Source organism: Carassius auratus, linkage group LG48F (genome assembly GCF_003368295.1).
Source record: "Carassius auratus strain Wakin linkage group LG48F, ASM336829v1, whole genome shotgun sequence".
In the NCBI taxonomy this organism is placed as follows: domain Eukaryota; kingdom Metazoa; phylum Chordata; class Actinopteri; order Cypriniformes; family Cyprinidae; genus Carassius; species Carassius auratus.
The window spans coordinates 1572063-1588192 of NC_039300.1; the positions used below are offsets into that span (position 1 = coordinate 1572063).

A 16130-nucleotide genomic window follows, 5' to 3' on the forward strand; every position below is an offset into this window, starting at 1 on the left:
AGTAGCCTACAGTTTGAAGAGTTCACACAACACTGCTAACTGTGTTTATAGCTGAAGAATCAGCACTCTGTGTTTATGGTACAGTTTGCACCTGCTAGTAGATGACATTACTACACCAACCTATATTCCTTGTGATATTTGGAGCAAAATGCACTTGGTCGTGTTTTTAAGCAAACTGGTTGAATGAATTATTGAATGACTCGATCATTAAGACTTGTCGCCACCTGCTGGCGTGACGATGAAAAGAGACATTTACTGGTTTGGAGTCTGCTTTAACGAGATACACACATCCAGCTGCAGAACCCCAGAACCCTTACGTCACAGCAGTCCCAGGACAGCAGCGTCAGGACGGAAGTGGGCGGAGCAAAAGTGATCTTACTAGGCATATCGCTACATATAGTTTTGGATCATTTTAAAGTGTTAAATCCACGTTGATGTCAAATCAGCATTTTATCATTAATTATTTAATCAGATAATAGATAGATGAGGTAGATAGACAAAAGGAAGCTTGAGGATTTGAAATTTTTCATTATTATTATTATTAATCTATTTTTACAACTACAAAATACACATTATTGTACATAAGTAGAAAAAGATTACAAAATAAATAAAAATAAACAAAATAAACAAATGTTAAAGCAAAGCAGGCACATATTTAACAATAATTATCAAATTTGATAAAAGAAAACTAAAATAAATAAAATCTTGAGAAACATGCAATTTATTTTGAGGCCCCTTTTGTCCATGCACTCATCGAGAAAACTGTCCATATTACCCTTATATTGCAATTGGAAAAACAAAATGTTCTTTGGCAAGTTTCTGGTCATCAGTACTTTCGGCCTGTGAAAGCTGAAGATATAAAATAATATATATATTTTTTTTGTCCCCAGCTAACCAAGCCAGAGGCGACAGCGGCAAGGAACCGAAACTTCCCGGTTCTGGTTTACCTAATTAATGCAGCCTAAAGATCCTTTTAACGGATTTGGATATTAGAAGCACATTGGTGTGTTATGTGTATGCTAGGTTAAAGAGATGGGTCTTTAATCTAGATTTAAACTGCAAGAGTGTGTCTGCCTCCCGAACAATGTTAGGTAGGTTATTCCAGAGTTTAGGCGCCAAATAGGAAAAGGATCTGCCGCCCACAGTTGATTTTGATATTCTAGGTATTATCAAATTGCCTGAGTTTTGAGAACGTAGCGGACGTAGAGGAGTATAATGTAAAAGGAGCTCATTCAAATACTGAGGTGCTAAACCATTCAGGGCTTTATAAGTACAAACCCGATTCCAAAAAAGTTGGAATAAAAAAGGAATGGAATAATTTACAAATCTCCTAAATTTATATTTTAATCACAAAAGGATATAGGTAACATATTAAATGTTGAAAGTGAAACATTTTGAAAAGTCATGCCAAATATTGGCTCATTTTGGATTTCATGAGAGCTACACTTTCCAAAAAAGTTGGGACAGGTAGCAGAAAGAGGCCGGAAAAGTCAAATGCACATATAAGGAACAGCTGGAGGACCAATATGCAACTTATTAAGTAAATTTGCAACATGACTGGGTATAAAAGAGCCTCTCAGTGTGGCAGTGTCTCTCAGAAGTCAAGATGGGCAGAGGATCACCAATTCCCCCAAAGCTGAGTTTGAAGTTATCATCATCTACAGTGCATAATATCATCCAAAGATTCAGAGAATCTGGAACAATCTTTGTGCGTAAGGGTCCAGGCCGGAAAACCATACTGGATGCCCGTGATCTTCTTGTCCTTAGACGGCACTGCATCACATACAGGAATGATACTGTAATGGAAATCACAACATGGGCTCAGGAATACTTCCAGTAAACATTGTCGGTGAACACAATCCACCGTGCCATTCGCCATCATAAAGAGGAAGATGTGACAAAGAAGACCTAAGACATTTGAGCAACTAGAAGCCTGTATTAGACAAGAATGGGACAACATTTCTATTCCTGAACTTGAGACACTTGTCTCCTCAGTCCCCGGACGTTTGCAGACTCTTATAAAAAGAAGAGGGGATGCCACACAGTGGTAAACATGGCCTTGTCCCAACTTTTTTGAGATATGCTGATGCCATGAAATTTAAAATCAAAGTATTTTTCCCTTAAAAGTATACATTTTCTTGGGTTTAACATTTGATACGTCATCTATGTTGTATTCTGAATAAAATATTGAAATTTGAAACTTCCACATCATTGCATTCTGTTTTTACAATTTATACAGTGTCCCAACTTTTCTGGAGTCAGGTTTGTAATAAGCAAGATTTGCTTCACAAAACAACACTTCACCTGCAGGTTTTCTACACACTCACACTCTGCGTAACCTGTGTTTCATTGCGCCATCTGGTGACCTGTAATGTCTCTTCACGCGACCTCTGCTCCATAAGCAGGTTTATGTTATCAGGCTAAGGCTAAGGGTAAGAGGAGACACGGGCCCAGGCAGGATATTTTAGGAAGGAGCAGAGAGAAGTTATGTAATCTGAGGTTTAAACTCACCCCACATGCTATCCATCAACCTGGCCAGTATGCACATGACCGCAGATAAACACAAAACATTGATAAGACAGGTCAAATAAGTCTGTTTCATTGCTCTAATCTAACTGTATGGTGAAAAGGTGGTTGGAGAGGACGGGAAGAAAAATGGTCGTTGACGTCAGTTAGCTAAAAGATTAGGAAGACTGACGAATCATGCACCATAAGACCAAGATCACATGTTTTGAGATATCCCTTTTGATTGTATTGTGATCTAGTGAGAGGTTAAATCTTTTTTTGGTCTTATTCTCTGGTGGAGTCTGATCCCCAGTGACGGTGTGCTTCATATTCCTGCCAAGGCCTTTCCTCTGGGACTGTTTGTTCCTTTCGTGTAGAGACACATCAGACGAGCGGAGAAGGCCATGAGGAGGAGGAGGCCACTGAACGAGCGTGTCTTAGTCACTGAGCACAGAGAATAGTGCAGGAAGGAGCTGCATTTTCCAGCCCAAATGAGTCCTTTCATCCGTGTTTACATGAGTCACAGCACCCAGCTGCAAACGGAAGATCAATTCTATGCAAATGCTTAGATAATACAATTTAGCTTCACTCTTCCTCTGTATAGCCTATCCTGCTTGCTTCCCTTTCTTGATTTTCACTACTTGAGCTCTTGTAAATCCAGCTAGACGTTTGCATTTTCCGATGTAAATGTGAGTGGTATCAGTCTATGCAAAGCACTGTGGTGCTGGGTGTTGAAGGATGTTGGCATGACGTTCATGTAGCCTGTGCTTATTAAAGTGTTGCTGGGTGGTTGTTTGGGTTTTGTGGCTGAAGGCTTGGGTGTTGCTACAGGCCCGAGTCAAAAAACATCTCTGTGATATTCCTGTTACTAGATATGACCCAGGTCCCTCCTTCAGTGTGAGGTGAAGAGATTTTTATTATTGTCTACTTTATAATGTTAAAGTGAAGAATGTTGGGTCCAAAAAGAAAAAAAACTATTTCTCGAACTGTCCCTATCTGCTATTGTATGATATCAATGTTATGAAGAAGACCAGGAAGTGGTTGAAGACTCGCAGCGAGATTACTGCATGTCATCATATCCCACTCTGACCCAGAAACGCTCCATGTGAACTCTACAGATAAAGAGTGAGAGCAGAGACACATCAGCAGGCCCCAGAAATGACCTCCGTCTTATCAAGAATTAGCACTAAAAGAGAGAGAGTGTGATGGACTGGCTCTGCCTGCAAACATGTCTGTGCTTCAGATACAACAGATACGCTGGATGTTATGTGATCTTACCATGGAGACAGCCAGTTCAGATAAACAGCATTGATTAACAAAGAGACACATATTAGCTCTGATCCACAACATGACCACTGATCCTAACAGCTGACAGGAACATAAGGGCTGCTGCTCACAGTTCAAAACCGTGCATTAGAAAACAGAAACTGCCTCGAGAGGAATCATTAACAATAAAAGGTTAGTTATAAAAAGCATTTAGTGTACCAACAAGTTTGTGCAAATTACAAGATATATAGTCATTGTCTGGATTCCTAACATAGCTGAATAATGAAGATCCTCTATTGAATGTAACTCAGGTGTGTAAGTGTGACTGAACAGAATGAGAAAGGATCAGAAGCTCAGTGGCATTCACTTTCATCTGTTTCTATGTCTGTCCTGTTTGAGCGTTTGTTATAAAGCTTTAGTCTGGCTCCTCGTCCAGCTCATCGTAACCTCCAAGATAGAAAGCCCTTCAGACGGTTCACTGTGGCCACTGCTACCATCTGTTTATAGTGAGGAAGCTGGAAAGGTTAAGAGGGCCATGATGATAGCTTCAAAACATGACAGTGTCAAAGGAGAGCAACAGTAAAGTCAGCTGTTGTGGTGTTTGTCTGTCTCTCTGTTATCTGCAATAGCACGTGCACAAACTTACAGAAGGAAAAGTCTTTCATAGCCACCTAATCCTCATACTTTCTTTGAGCTAGTTACTAAACAGGCTTAAACTAAACGTGCTCTAACTACAGATTCCAGCATTTTAAGAGGCTTGAGTTTCTGTGATGCTCAGAAATAGTGAAGAGTGTCAGAGTGTTACACATACAGGCTGCTAAAGTTCACAATATAACACCGCAGTACAGTGAACTTTCACCCACTTTTCCACCCTTAATCTAAGGTGAAAGCCTGCGAATAGACACCAGCCAAACACACCGAAGCCGCTCGAGCTTTAAGAGAGGAAATAGCTGGGAAACAAACTAAGCAGCGGTGGAAACACAGACAGGGAGATTTAAAGAAACTGATGTTTCTAGGAATGTCAACAATTTTAAAGCTTCAGTGTGAAGCTAGCAACAATAGTGGTTTCCAAACAGGTTTTCCAAATACTCCTGCCACCCCACCCCCAAAGTCACGCTACTGGCTGATTTTTATATTGTTTAAAGAAACAGAGCAATGTTGTGAAAGAAACAATGAACCACTGTTTTCAAAAGGGTTCGGACAAAACTCACAATTTAAGAATTGGCTCCTTTTAGATTCAAGAGTGCATCTTGTAAACCTGCTTCATGTTGTTTGACACAGTTTTGAAAAATGTGTGTGTGTGTTGGGGGGGGGGGGGTTCTAGCAAATAAAGTGTTTTTTGTTGTTGTTGTTTTTTTACCATGTTCTATAGAATAAAGATCATCCACTTGTTAAGTCTGATGTAATGCTTCACTATTTCTAGGAACAAATGTTCAATCAGATTCCAATACAAACAACAAATGGTGCCAATATACACCCATGATGTGCTGTATTTACCAAAATATTGTGAACCTTTATCTCCTTACTCAGGAGGTGGGTGCTATTGATGCTGCAGCATTAGGCCCATTCCTGAAATAGGCCCAGATGAAGACAGACGAGAATTTTCCGCTGAACAGTTTTCCTTTATTAACATCAAAATAATTCTTAGAAATCAATTTCGAGTCTGACTTTCGGACACATATACAGCGTTAATTATTAATTATACAGTTACTATTATTCTAGATTCTCTGCGCTGTGATGTTACTGACTTAACTAGGGATGTTCATTTGGTTATTTTTCCTAACAGACAACCAACACACCTAATATTAACCATTAACCCACAAGATTATTTTTAATTGAAATTAAATTATCCTTAGAAAGGATAAGTGTCTGTGACCCGTTGAAAATACTAATTACGTTTTTTAACCATACAGCAAACCTTTTTAAATATTCTGATACATTAATGAAAATAAATAAATAAATTACATTTTAAAGCATTGAACTGATTGTATTAATCAGTCAAAATTAGCTGATACAGGTGACTGTGAACGTATCAGCAAAGCTTACCATGTAAAAGCTTTTGTCATCATTGAATCTTTCTTAGACATTTCCAATTGTCGAAATTGGGTTGTGCATCTATCTGTGCATGATGGTGTCCAATGCCTCCGGCGAGCGCAGCTTCTCAAAGTTGGGAATAGTCAAAGGAGAGCCTGTTTATGGGTATTGTGTTAAATTTGTTTTATATCTGTGTGTGTGTGTGTGTGTAAACATCAATGCTTGTGAAACATCCTGGTTATTGGCAGAACACTTTGCTTGCTCAATATGTAGTATCTTGTACCAGACACTACACGTGTATGAAACAGGGCATGTTGTGCCATGTCTGTTTGATTCTGTAGGGCAGGTGTGAGATAAATGTCGGTTTATTCAGTTATTTCATTTTAATTACTGTCCTAGCAGTTTCATATAGGATCATGTCCAAGTTTATTGTTATCATTTCAATAGTAATGACCACATCCAGGGTGTAGAAGACCAATCAGCAGGTGACTCAGAGAAAGGGAGGAATTATGGGAAAGGTGTCATTGTTTTGACATAAGTAATAGTATCATCCCTAATATATGGACTGTGGGAGTGTGGAGGTGGCTATACATATCACATTCCTCTGATGAACAGGTTATAATATTTGTCTCTGTCCTCATTTATCTGTGATCACTGGAAGGTGTGGAAGGAATGGCAACAACTCGTCTGGTGGCATTAACTCAAGCTATGTCCATATTTGAAAGAAAAAGCAAGTCTACAAACAGCAGCTGATGTTGTAAACATCAGATTCTAACAGGATATTTGTAGCCTAGATGCCAGATGTTAGGACGCTTTACTCTTCATGTTCTCAGAAGCAAACGTTGCCCTAGTTTGGTAAATTTTTATGGTGAACAGAAACTAGCAAAGAAAAAAAAAATCAAAGATAGTGTTTGACTTTCCAAAAGAAGGAAAATATTTCAAAACATTTATTATGTTTGTCAAATGAGGCTTTGTATTAGAAACACTCATCCAGCATAACTGACCCAAATCAAAAGAAGCCACTTTAATATTCTTGAAAAGAATTTCAATTATTTTTAAATGTGAATTGACCATTACAAGAATTATTGCATGTCTGCTAGTGTTAGAGCAAAAGGTGTAAATGAAATGAATCTGAGTTAGCCTACTATCTAAAACCCTGTAGCTTAAAATGCTGGTCAACCATTGAGGCCTTTCCGAAGGTTTTACATCCATTGGTTGTTGACATGTCGGTTTTCAGAGCGGGAGTTATGATTGGCTACTTCTGACTGGTGGCAGTCTATGTCCCGCCCCCGTAGTGAGGAATGTGGAGAGGGAGGGACAGGCAATATTTACAAACACTGTTTAAAGAGAAAGAGCTCACGTAACAGCATCTTGAACCTGCAGTACCAGCAATGCACCGTTCCAGCACAAGCCAGACCAGTAACATAATATTTGATGAATGATGAATGGTGCAAGCCTGTGAAATAACTTCATATCTTTAACCACAGCTCGCTTGGCCTTTATTTCCATACTTAAACAAATCTGACTCCACAGTTTGAATGACTTTTTTCAACTTTTGTTAGATAAAAACATAATTGTATTAACTATATGACGCAAGGAATCGCTGGTAGCACTATCTGGGTTGTGGCTAGAAGGGATACAAGCAAAACCCGGAAGGTAACAATAATTAAATGTTTAGTGTTTACCTATTAGATTGTGTTTCATTAACGTGTACACCTACCCCAAACCTAAACCTACCTCTTACAAAAATGCTAAAATATTATTTATTATTGTACAGTGAGATAAAAATTACGCTACATAGATGTGTGCGTGCCATCAGTTTTTGCTGTATCCCTTCTGGCCTTGACCCACTATGTGCCCAACCCCCACCGCTTCTCTTCCAGCGCTGGATCTTGTGTAAACCCCTGATTGGTCCAGCGGTCGGAGTGGGCGGAGTCAGGCCGGGGCTACGAGCACCGTGACGTCACAATCAGCTGTTTGTACGTTCTATATTCTGATCTGCGGATCAGCTGGGCGAAGCAATAACATCACAAACAATATCTGCTTTTTCATATTTTGTACTACCTCATATAAAACAAATACCTAAAGCTATGCTTTAAGATTTTTGTGGTCTTTAATTGTGTGGTCGTCGCGTTTACAACTTGAATAATTTTGCAGGTAAGACAGGTAAGATGTTGGATCTCTTTCAGTCTTTTAAAGCCAGATCTGTTTCGCAGCAGAATTGAGTCTGGACTAGATCAGAACCGCCTTGTGCTGATAACATCTGTCCATTAATGGATCTGTATGAACGGTTTTATTCTCTTGTCATTCCTATCGTGAGACATATTTTGCTCTGGTCACAGATCGACTCGTAGCTTTAGACCAAAGCCAGTCGATGGTATTTTCGTGTCTTTTCTTACAGAAGTCGTCCTAAAATAGCATTCATGACAATGTTGTTTTTTTAAGTCGACGTTTTGTTGCCTTGGGTTTGATTTCTGATATTTACGTCAGGAACAAGCCTGTATCTGCAGCCCCTCGGTCATCATCCGTCGGGTCGGATCTCGATGAAAGCAGCTCTATTAATGGACATTATGTGGTTTTTAGAGCTGATGTATACAGGCTGTGGTTATTATATGAGTGATTTCAGAGCTGCTAATACACTTGATCCGAGCTGTCATTGCTGTGACCCTTCTCTCTCTCTCTCTCTCTCTCTCTCTCTCTCTCTCTCTCTGTTCACTGCTGTTATGCGTTTGGCATTCATGTTCATATTTTGCTTTACTGTTTTCCAAACATATGGCCACGGCTGCCCAGTATTCACGCAGGATACGTCGGTAAACGCACGATTCGATGTTGTTTTTCAAGCAGCATCTGTCAGTCAGACGAGCGATAAATTCATATTTAATAAACGCTTTTTCGTTCTTGTTGAATGCATTCAGTTTTTCTGAAAAAAAAAGAAGAAGCTATTTTGATATCTTTTTGCTAAAACCATATAAAAAGGGTTGTTTTTGATGGTTTCTATCAAAATGACCCTGCTTTCTTTCTGTTATTTCATCCTCTGTCCGCTAGTCTGGAGAGGGCGGTGTCAGTTGCGCACGTGACGTCATCGTTACGCAGGGTTGAAGCCCCGCCCCCCGAAAGACTTGTAATAGACAGCCTGCCTGCAGGCAAAACATTGGACTAAAAAATTTGTTTGTTTGTTTTCCCCAGTGAAGAAGATGCAAAATAATAATAATAATAATAATGTAAAATAAAATAATTTATACATTATGAACAAATAGTTAATATATAGTTCATGGATAAGTCATAAAACTATAATGATAATTGTCTGTGTTCTCTCTTATGATCTAAAACTGGTAGATACTGGTAAAATTTCATATTCATATTAAAGTCATAATTAACAAGTACCGATCAACCTAAAATGACATGATAAAAATATTACATTTAAAAGAAATGTACCGTGTTTAGGACCATTATGTTTTGTTTTTTTTCTTCACTGTGACATTTTTTTTTTCATGACAATTTTATGACAAAGCATATTTCCACCCTAAATAACAATTATGAAATGCAAAGAATAATAATAAATAAATAAATTACATTATAAATAATTTGTTACATGATACAAATTATTTAAAAACCACATTATTATATTATATTATATTATATTATATTATATTATATTATATTATATTATATTATATTATGTCACCAAATACTTGTAGTGCCAACACACTGTTGTTCTAGAGGTTGCACTTTTTATTTTATTTTTTTTATGTTGTATAATGATATGGTTTTCTTGACCAATTCTTTTTTTTCTCTCTTTATCAAATGTAGATCTTTGCACCAAGTGAGACCTTATATTGCACTGCGCCTTCTCTGAGGATCAAAAAAGGCCAATACACCTGTGATCAACCTGCCATCTGTTACATCACAGAAAAACAACATTAGTGACTAGAGTTAATATAATAGCTATTTAAAAAAAAAATCTCATAAGGCAGCTATCCCTCAGGAAACAAACAACAACAAAAAAACCTGTGACCTTTGACCTCCGAGACAGCCATGTTCCAGCGGCTCACCAGTTTGTTCTTTGGAAGTGAAGAAGAACTTACTCCAGAGCTGAAGGGACCGAAGCCCTGTGTGTGTGAGGCTGATGAAGAGGGATGGCTCCTGGTCAATCTGAACGGTGCGTGTCCTACACAAACAATGATACATTTATACAGTTTACAAAATAAAGGCAAGGAGTAAATTATATGCATGGTAGTTTGAAGTCTGAAGAGTATGTCAGGGTAACAAGGCAACAATCTACTGTATGTAGTGGATTAATATATCTTAATTTTGAAAACATCAGCTTGGTTCCAAACCCTAGTGAACTGCCCTGTTCACACCAAGAACTATAACGATAAAGATAGCTATACAGATAACAATAGTAGCACCCACACCACAGAGCGATATCATCTGTTTATTCCATGCACACGTGCATCTGCCGCTTTCAACTCTCGAGCTCCTCGCAGCAGGATTGATTCTGATTGGCTATCAGTGTTTTTATTGTTCATCAGCTTGAAGAAAATAATTCTGAAAGTGATTCCAATGAAATCGTTTCTCTGTGCCTTTATCGTTATAGCTGTGCTGTGAACTCTGCTGTGCTTTAATATTGAGAACGCTTTTTTGAACTATATCGTTATCTTTATAGTTATTGTGCTTGATGTGAACAGGCCTTGAGGCAATATCACAAGCACCACAGAACCTGGTCCAAAATGATTTTCATTTGCCAGCAACTGTTTATTCAGTCACATATGCACAACAAACAAATAGTAATGATTCACTCAACTCACAATTCGATACGATACTGATTGCACGATACGATTTTCTCTTGATTTTGTTTTAAAACAAAATTACAATAGACAAATTATAAATGAAAAGGTGTCCTTTTATTTTTGCTTGGACAAAATGATGCACATTTACCTTTGAAACAGAAACATGTCAAATAACAAAACTAAATTGAAAATTTAAAACGTAGCCCAAATCTAATTCGATAAATAAGACAAAAAAAAACAAATGCTTTGCCTGTGGTCTTTCCATTCAAACTTTGAGGCAACCACTGCATTTGAATCACAGTCTAAACAAAGATGCTGTATTCATGCAGCATGAGCAATTATTAAATCTAAATTAGATTGTATAATTTTAACTTAAAAACAGAATGCTCTGACTTTAGGCTTGTGAAACTATAATACATAAAACATTTGCACGAAACAAACACAGCAGAAGCTCTGACTGAGAATGCAAATTCACTGTCTGACAGCAGGTGGCGCAGATGGAACAGGCTCTGCAATTATAAACACCACTTTAATATACATTCACAGACATGAGATGAAAATACCTTCTAAACTTTACAAGACAATCAGTTCTCCTCAGAGATGCATTCAAATAACTACCATCAAAGTCTGAAATCGCATACTTTCTAGTAGATACTACGATTGATTTGAAAGAATTAAAAAAAAAATAAGTATAAATAAGAGGAGTAGAATTTGTATATTCCACAGCCACCATGTTGTCACTGTCACATGACCTACCAGCATCAGTTGTGTGCCATTCACAGCGCCTCTCTTCACAGTAAAGTGGTCATCGGATGCACACTCCAGAACCTTGCTGGAAGTAGTTGGCCATTCAAACGCAGCGAATATCTTTAAGCAATGTTTTAGCCAGTGCTATACTGTTTCCATTTGGGCCTTTCGGACTTTTACCAGATATGACAATATTCCTTTTGCACTGCTGCATGTGGCATTTCACTAGGTTTGGGAACAAAGTCGTCGAGACTTTATAAAGTTGTACATGGTGATTAGACACTAATTGCAGTATTCCTATTTTCTATATTTTTCTGTTGTTTCTGTATCCCTTCTCATATCCATATTTGAATGAATTCCCTTTTTTTTTTTGGTATGTGTGGTCTTGGTACTGGCATCCCCCACTTGCATGGCTTCAACCAAACCTTTCATATTCTGGAAACACACCCTGTTCTGTCTTCTATCACTTCCTACTTCACTGAAGGTGAGGATGGGCCAGAGGCATGTGCCCGTCCCGGCAGTGAATGTCATGCATCTCAGATATACAGCCCCTCTCCTCCCACCTGCAGAAACCGCAGGAGTAGAGCAGGCAGGACACAGGCAGCACATGCTCCCTCCCCTCCTGATCCCGCCTCCTTCTCTCACCTTGAGTCAGTCGAAGTGAATGTGTTGTTAAGAGAGCAGGGATCATGTTCCTGCAGCATGGATGAGAGCTGGTTTGTCACCCCTCCGCCCTGTTTTACTGCAGAGGGAGCCACGGCGGAGGCCAGCCCCATGGAGGACCTCCTCATCGAGCACCCCAGCATGTCTGTGTACGTCTCCGCTGGCCCTCTCCCTGCGGAGGAAGAGAGCACCACCAGCCTGGCCGGCAGTGTCAGGTACATTTCACTTCTGCTCTTTTTCTGCAGCGAGATTTCACTTAGCTTCTGTTATTTGTGTACAACATATTCAAACCAGGGGACTGACAAAATATCTTGTTGTAACAGCTGGTTAGGACAAAAACGTGGAAGGACTAATGTTGAGGTGTCCAATCCTGTTCCTGGAGGGCCAATGTCCTGCAAAGTGTAGCCTCAATCCCAGTTAAACACACCTGAACCAGCTAATCAAGGTCTTACTAGGCAGGCAGGTGTGTTGAGGCAAGCTGAAGGCAAACTCTGCAGGACAGTGGCCCTCCAGGAACAAGTTTGGACACCCCTGGACTAAAAGATCTTAATTTATCGCTTGCTGACATTGGATATTTTATTGAGCCTATTTCAGGGGTTCTAGGAGTTTTGCTCCAACCTTAATCTGAAATAATCTACATTTGTGTCATATCCTGTCTGCTGAGATATTTTCATCTGAATGATCGCTGCAACGTTGATATCCCACAATCCTGTGCATTCGATTCCGTCACATTTGAGCTAAAAATAAAGATGGTATCTGAAAGTTTTAGTTTGTGGTTAGTTTATTTAAATGTATGTTTTTGTCCAACTTTTCCTAGATATTGCGTAGCTTGTCAGTTAATTAAATTGTTTCTGAGTTTTGAGGTCACTGTCTTAATTTTGTCTTCCATCTTCTTCTCTTCTCATTTCAATTTCACTCCATTCTGTCCATTTGCTCTCCACGCAAACGTATCCCATTCTTCCTCCTATCTGCACTGTTCCAGCAGGATGTCTGAATCCGCAGTGCCAGCTGTGACCAGGAGCACACGGGTGACCCGAGGAGCAGCCGCACAGGCAGGGGCCCTAGCTAAAGTCACCCAGGTCTCCAGGGTCCAGAGGGCCAAAGCCCGCACTGAGCGGCGCCACCTGGCTCGCAACCGCATGCAGCGTCAAAACCGTGTGCGTGAACAGGTCCAACGGCGTGCGACCCACACCCGCAACTCCTTCCTGCACCAACCGTGCCAGCGCAACATCTGCCACTGAGGCATCGAAGTTTACATTGAGGGCATTATTACACACCCCAAAAAACCCATACGTCCCAATGAATCCCCTACCTTCTTAATTTACCTCTAAAGTCCTCCTTTTGTTTTTACTGGTGTTATGTCAATAATTTTATTGAGTTTCATATTAATCAGGTTTGTTTTTGAGCACAAGCCTAAATCAGTTTCCCAGTCTGGGAGTATAGCTGAAAAGGAGACACATGTAAACTCTGTATCCCTCTTAATGTATAACAATGACACTTCAGGTACATTGGCACTGCTCGTTGAAATATAATCACGTTAAATTGTCAAAAAAAAAAAAAGAGCCAAGCACTAAATGCTTCATAGAAACATGAGTCTAAGATTTCCAGAATAGATTTGTAACCTGTAAAGTCACACTGAAAAAAGCTACTACTGCGATGGAGGGGTCTCTTAAAAATGTGTATGTAAAATAAAACCAGATGCAAGCAATTGAGATTTGGCAGAGCAAGACAAATCTAGCGGGATGTTTGTAATGAGGTCATTTAAAAGTAGATGTTGCTGCCTGATTTTCAGCATAGCGGTGCTAACTTTAAAAAGTCATTAAAACCCCAAATTTAATTTAATTGTTTGCTATTATATGACCTCTGTTCCTAAACCTAGTGGGATCCCTATTTAGACGGCATGGGGGGGGGGGTAGCCCAGTGTATTTAAAAATAGATATTTCCACCCAATATTTATGTGTGCTATGAATTTGTGCTCATTAGAGTGTTGCCTTGCGTTAGCTTAGCAACATGCTAACATCAAGCTCTATTGGAATCCGTTGTAAGCATCAGATCGCTTGTGCACTTTGTAACCCATTCAGTACCAAACACTATAGAAAACCGCAATATATTGAAGCCTATTTTAATTCATGTCTCTTGAGGCAGCTTTTTAAGGAATCTAGCTGACTAGATTTAGAAACCGAGCCTTCAGGTAAACTAAGGTCGAGTCCATCATGAATCGTACTCATACTATGCCAACAACACAGTACTAATGATCTTTACAGGTACACAGAACAAGGAGAGGTTGTCATGTGGTTGGCTGTGGGTATAATTGCTGCGAATGTCCAGGATAATATAGATTGTGACTCTTTATTTGCTTCATGGAGGATTACTGATGGGTGAATCTCACAAAACATTTCAAGATGGCTGCATATTGTGCAAAATACAATTACTTTTGATTTTGAGATGCAATTTGTCTTGATGTTTTTGTGAGATTGACCTGATGCTCCAAAAAAAAGATAATAATAATAAACCAGTCCCTTCATATGATTGTCCACTGCAAAGTTTTCAGTGTAGTTCAAAAGTTCCCCATCCTGCACTTAATGATTTGTGAGAAATCACTGTGACCACAGAGACAAAGAACGAAAACGTTTCCCATGACCATTTCTTTCTATCTCAAAACGTCCGTTTAAAAAAAAAAAAATGTTATTACTTGCATGTCATCATATCTCTTAATCATTGATTATAGGATTGTGCTTTACATCTTCATTGTATTCTGATGTCTGTCCGTCAGAGGATGCTGGGTCATCGTCTCTAGTGTGACCCAGCACACATGCACTAATGCATACGTCAAATGTGCTCTTTCTTGATAGTCAGCGAATACTTTTAGCACATTTTCCATCTTATGTGTATTCAGTAATGAACAGACTAACAATGGTGCTGGAAGTATATAATTATATGACTGTTCATACATTTTGCATACAAGTCATACAAGTTTGCACTGTCTTATGATTTATGGAGATTCATGGTATTTGAAGGTACATGGAGATGCCAACATGCATGAGTTTGGGGAAAAAAGCTACCTTAAAGGGTGATCAATTAGTTGCTTTCACATGTATGTAATTGCAAACTATTTACAGTGTTTGCGTTATTTTCATTTTGAAACATCACCTTCCTGTTTTAATGGTATCGTTTAACCATGTGTTGTTCCAAAAACTTGATTACATGTTCTTCTACGGAGTATTTTATGATAGGAACCAATGTCAATACCACCACTGAGCTGTTTCACATTGAGGGGATTTGATTTTACATGCCATTTTCTTTTAGTTCTTCTCTCAGTTTAATGTTGAATCATTTTAAGAGTGCTTCTTGTAGACTTTCCTATCTCACCTGCCAAAATCTATTACCGTAGTAAGCTATCTATTAAAAACATAATGTATGTATAATGTAAATCTAAATATGCTTTTATTTCTTTGTTTTCATTTGAAACCTCTCTGTTTCTGAATAATATTGAGTGCACAGAGTGTGCAGTACGAATGTCAGTGGTGTATCTAGAAATATCCAATGCCCTGTAGCCTTACAAGGGTCCTTAACATCGTCCACTCGAAAGTCATCTTCTATTTGCATTGTTTGAAGAAGTGGACAGGGCATGAGCATAAAATCAGTGACCTCTGCCCTCTGAACACCTGGTTACGTATACTCTGTGTTATTTCTGTGTGTGTGAGTGTTCAATATGATTCATTTCCTCTGTGGGACTAGAATGATGTCCATAAGGCCTCATGAGAGGCTGGTGGAAGCGATAGTTATCTGTGATTTAAGGGAGAGGTGACTGAAAACATGAAATGAGAAAAGACAACACAAATAAATATGCTTGTATTTTTTCCCAATATTGTTAATGAGAAGAGATGTTCACCTTATAGTAACAAAGTACAAATAGAGTATTAAAAATGATTGGTGTATCATGATGTCTCTGGTGATTGTGCCTTTCACTGTTCTGCTTGGTTTCCATGATGTGCCGACTGTTTCATCCACATAACAAGGGCATCAGAGACCAATGCAAAACACCATGATGGGTTTCCAGCATCCTTGCAGAAATGCAGGTACCAGACAATAACAATAAACACTCAGGATGCAACTGCAGTATTT

General features: G+C 39.0%; 1 protein-coding gene across 4 annotated transcripts; it reads left to right on the forward strand.

Moving 5' to 3' along the window:
• Positions 1-7773: 7773 nt before the first annotated feature.
• On the forward strand, positions 7774-16124 carry LOC113068652 (tumor protein p53-inducible nuclear protein 2-like). Of its 4 annotated transcripts, none has more exons than XM_026241449.1 (4): positions 7774-7971; positions 9616-9964; positions 11827-12220; positions 12991-16124. In XM_026241449.1, the coding sequence occupies exons 2-4, from the start codon at positions 9841-9843 to the stop codon at positions 13244-13246; spliced, it is 774 nt and encodes a 257-aa protein (XP_026097234.1). In that variant the 5' UTR covers positions 7774-7971; positions 9616-9840; the 3' UTR covers positions 13247-16124. The 4 variants fall into 4 exon arrangements, with proteins under 4 accessions (XP_026097234.1, XP_026097232.1, XP_026097233.1 ...); XM_026241447.1 differs by having other exon boundaries at positions 7775-7971; positions 12988-16124; XM_026241448.1 differs by having other exon boundaries at positions 7775-7962; positions 12988-16124.
• The last annotated feature ends 6 nt before the right edge of the window (positions 16125-16130 follow it).

Excerpts from the sequence above, each read along its gene's own strand:
- LOC113068652 (XM_026241447.1), top strand. The coding sequence starts at position 9,841 with ATGTTCCAGCGGCTCACCAGTTTGTTCTTTGGAAGTGAAGAAGAACTT. Across the intron at positions 9,965-11,826 it reads GCTCCTGGTCAATCTGAACG|GTGAGGATGGGCCAGAGGCA; the intron begins GTGCGTGTCCTA and ends ACTTCACTGAAG. Across the intron at positions 12,221-12,987 it reads AGCCTGGCCGGCAGTGTCAG|CAGGATGTCTGAATCCGCAG; the intron begins GTACATTTCACT and ends GCACTGTTCCAG.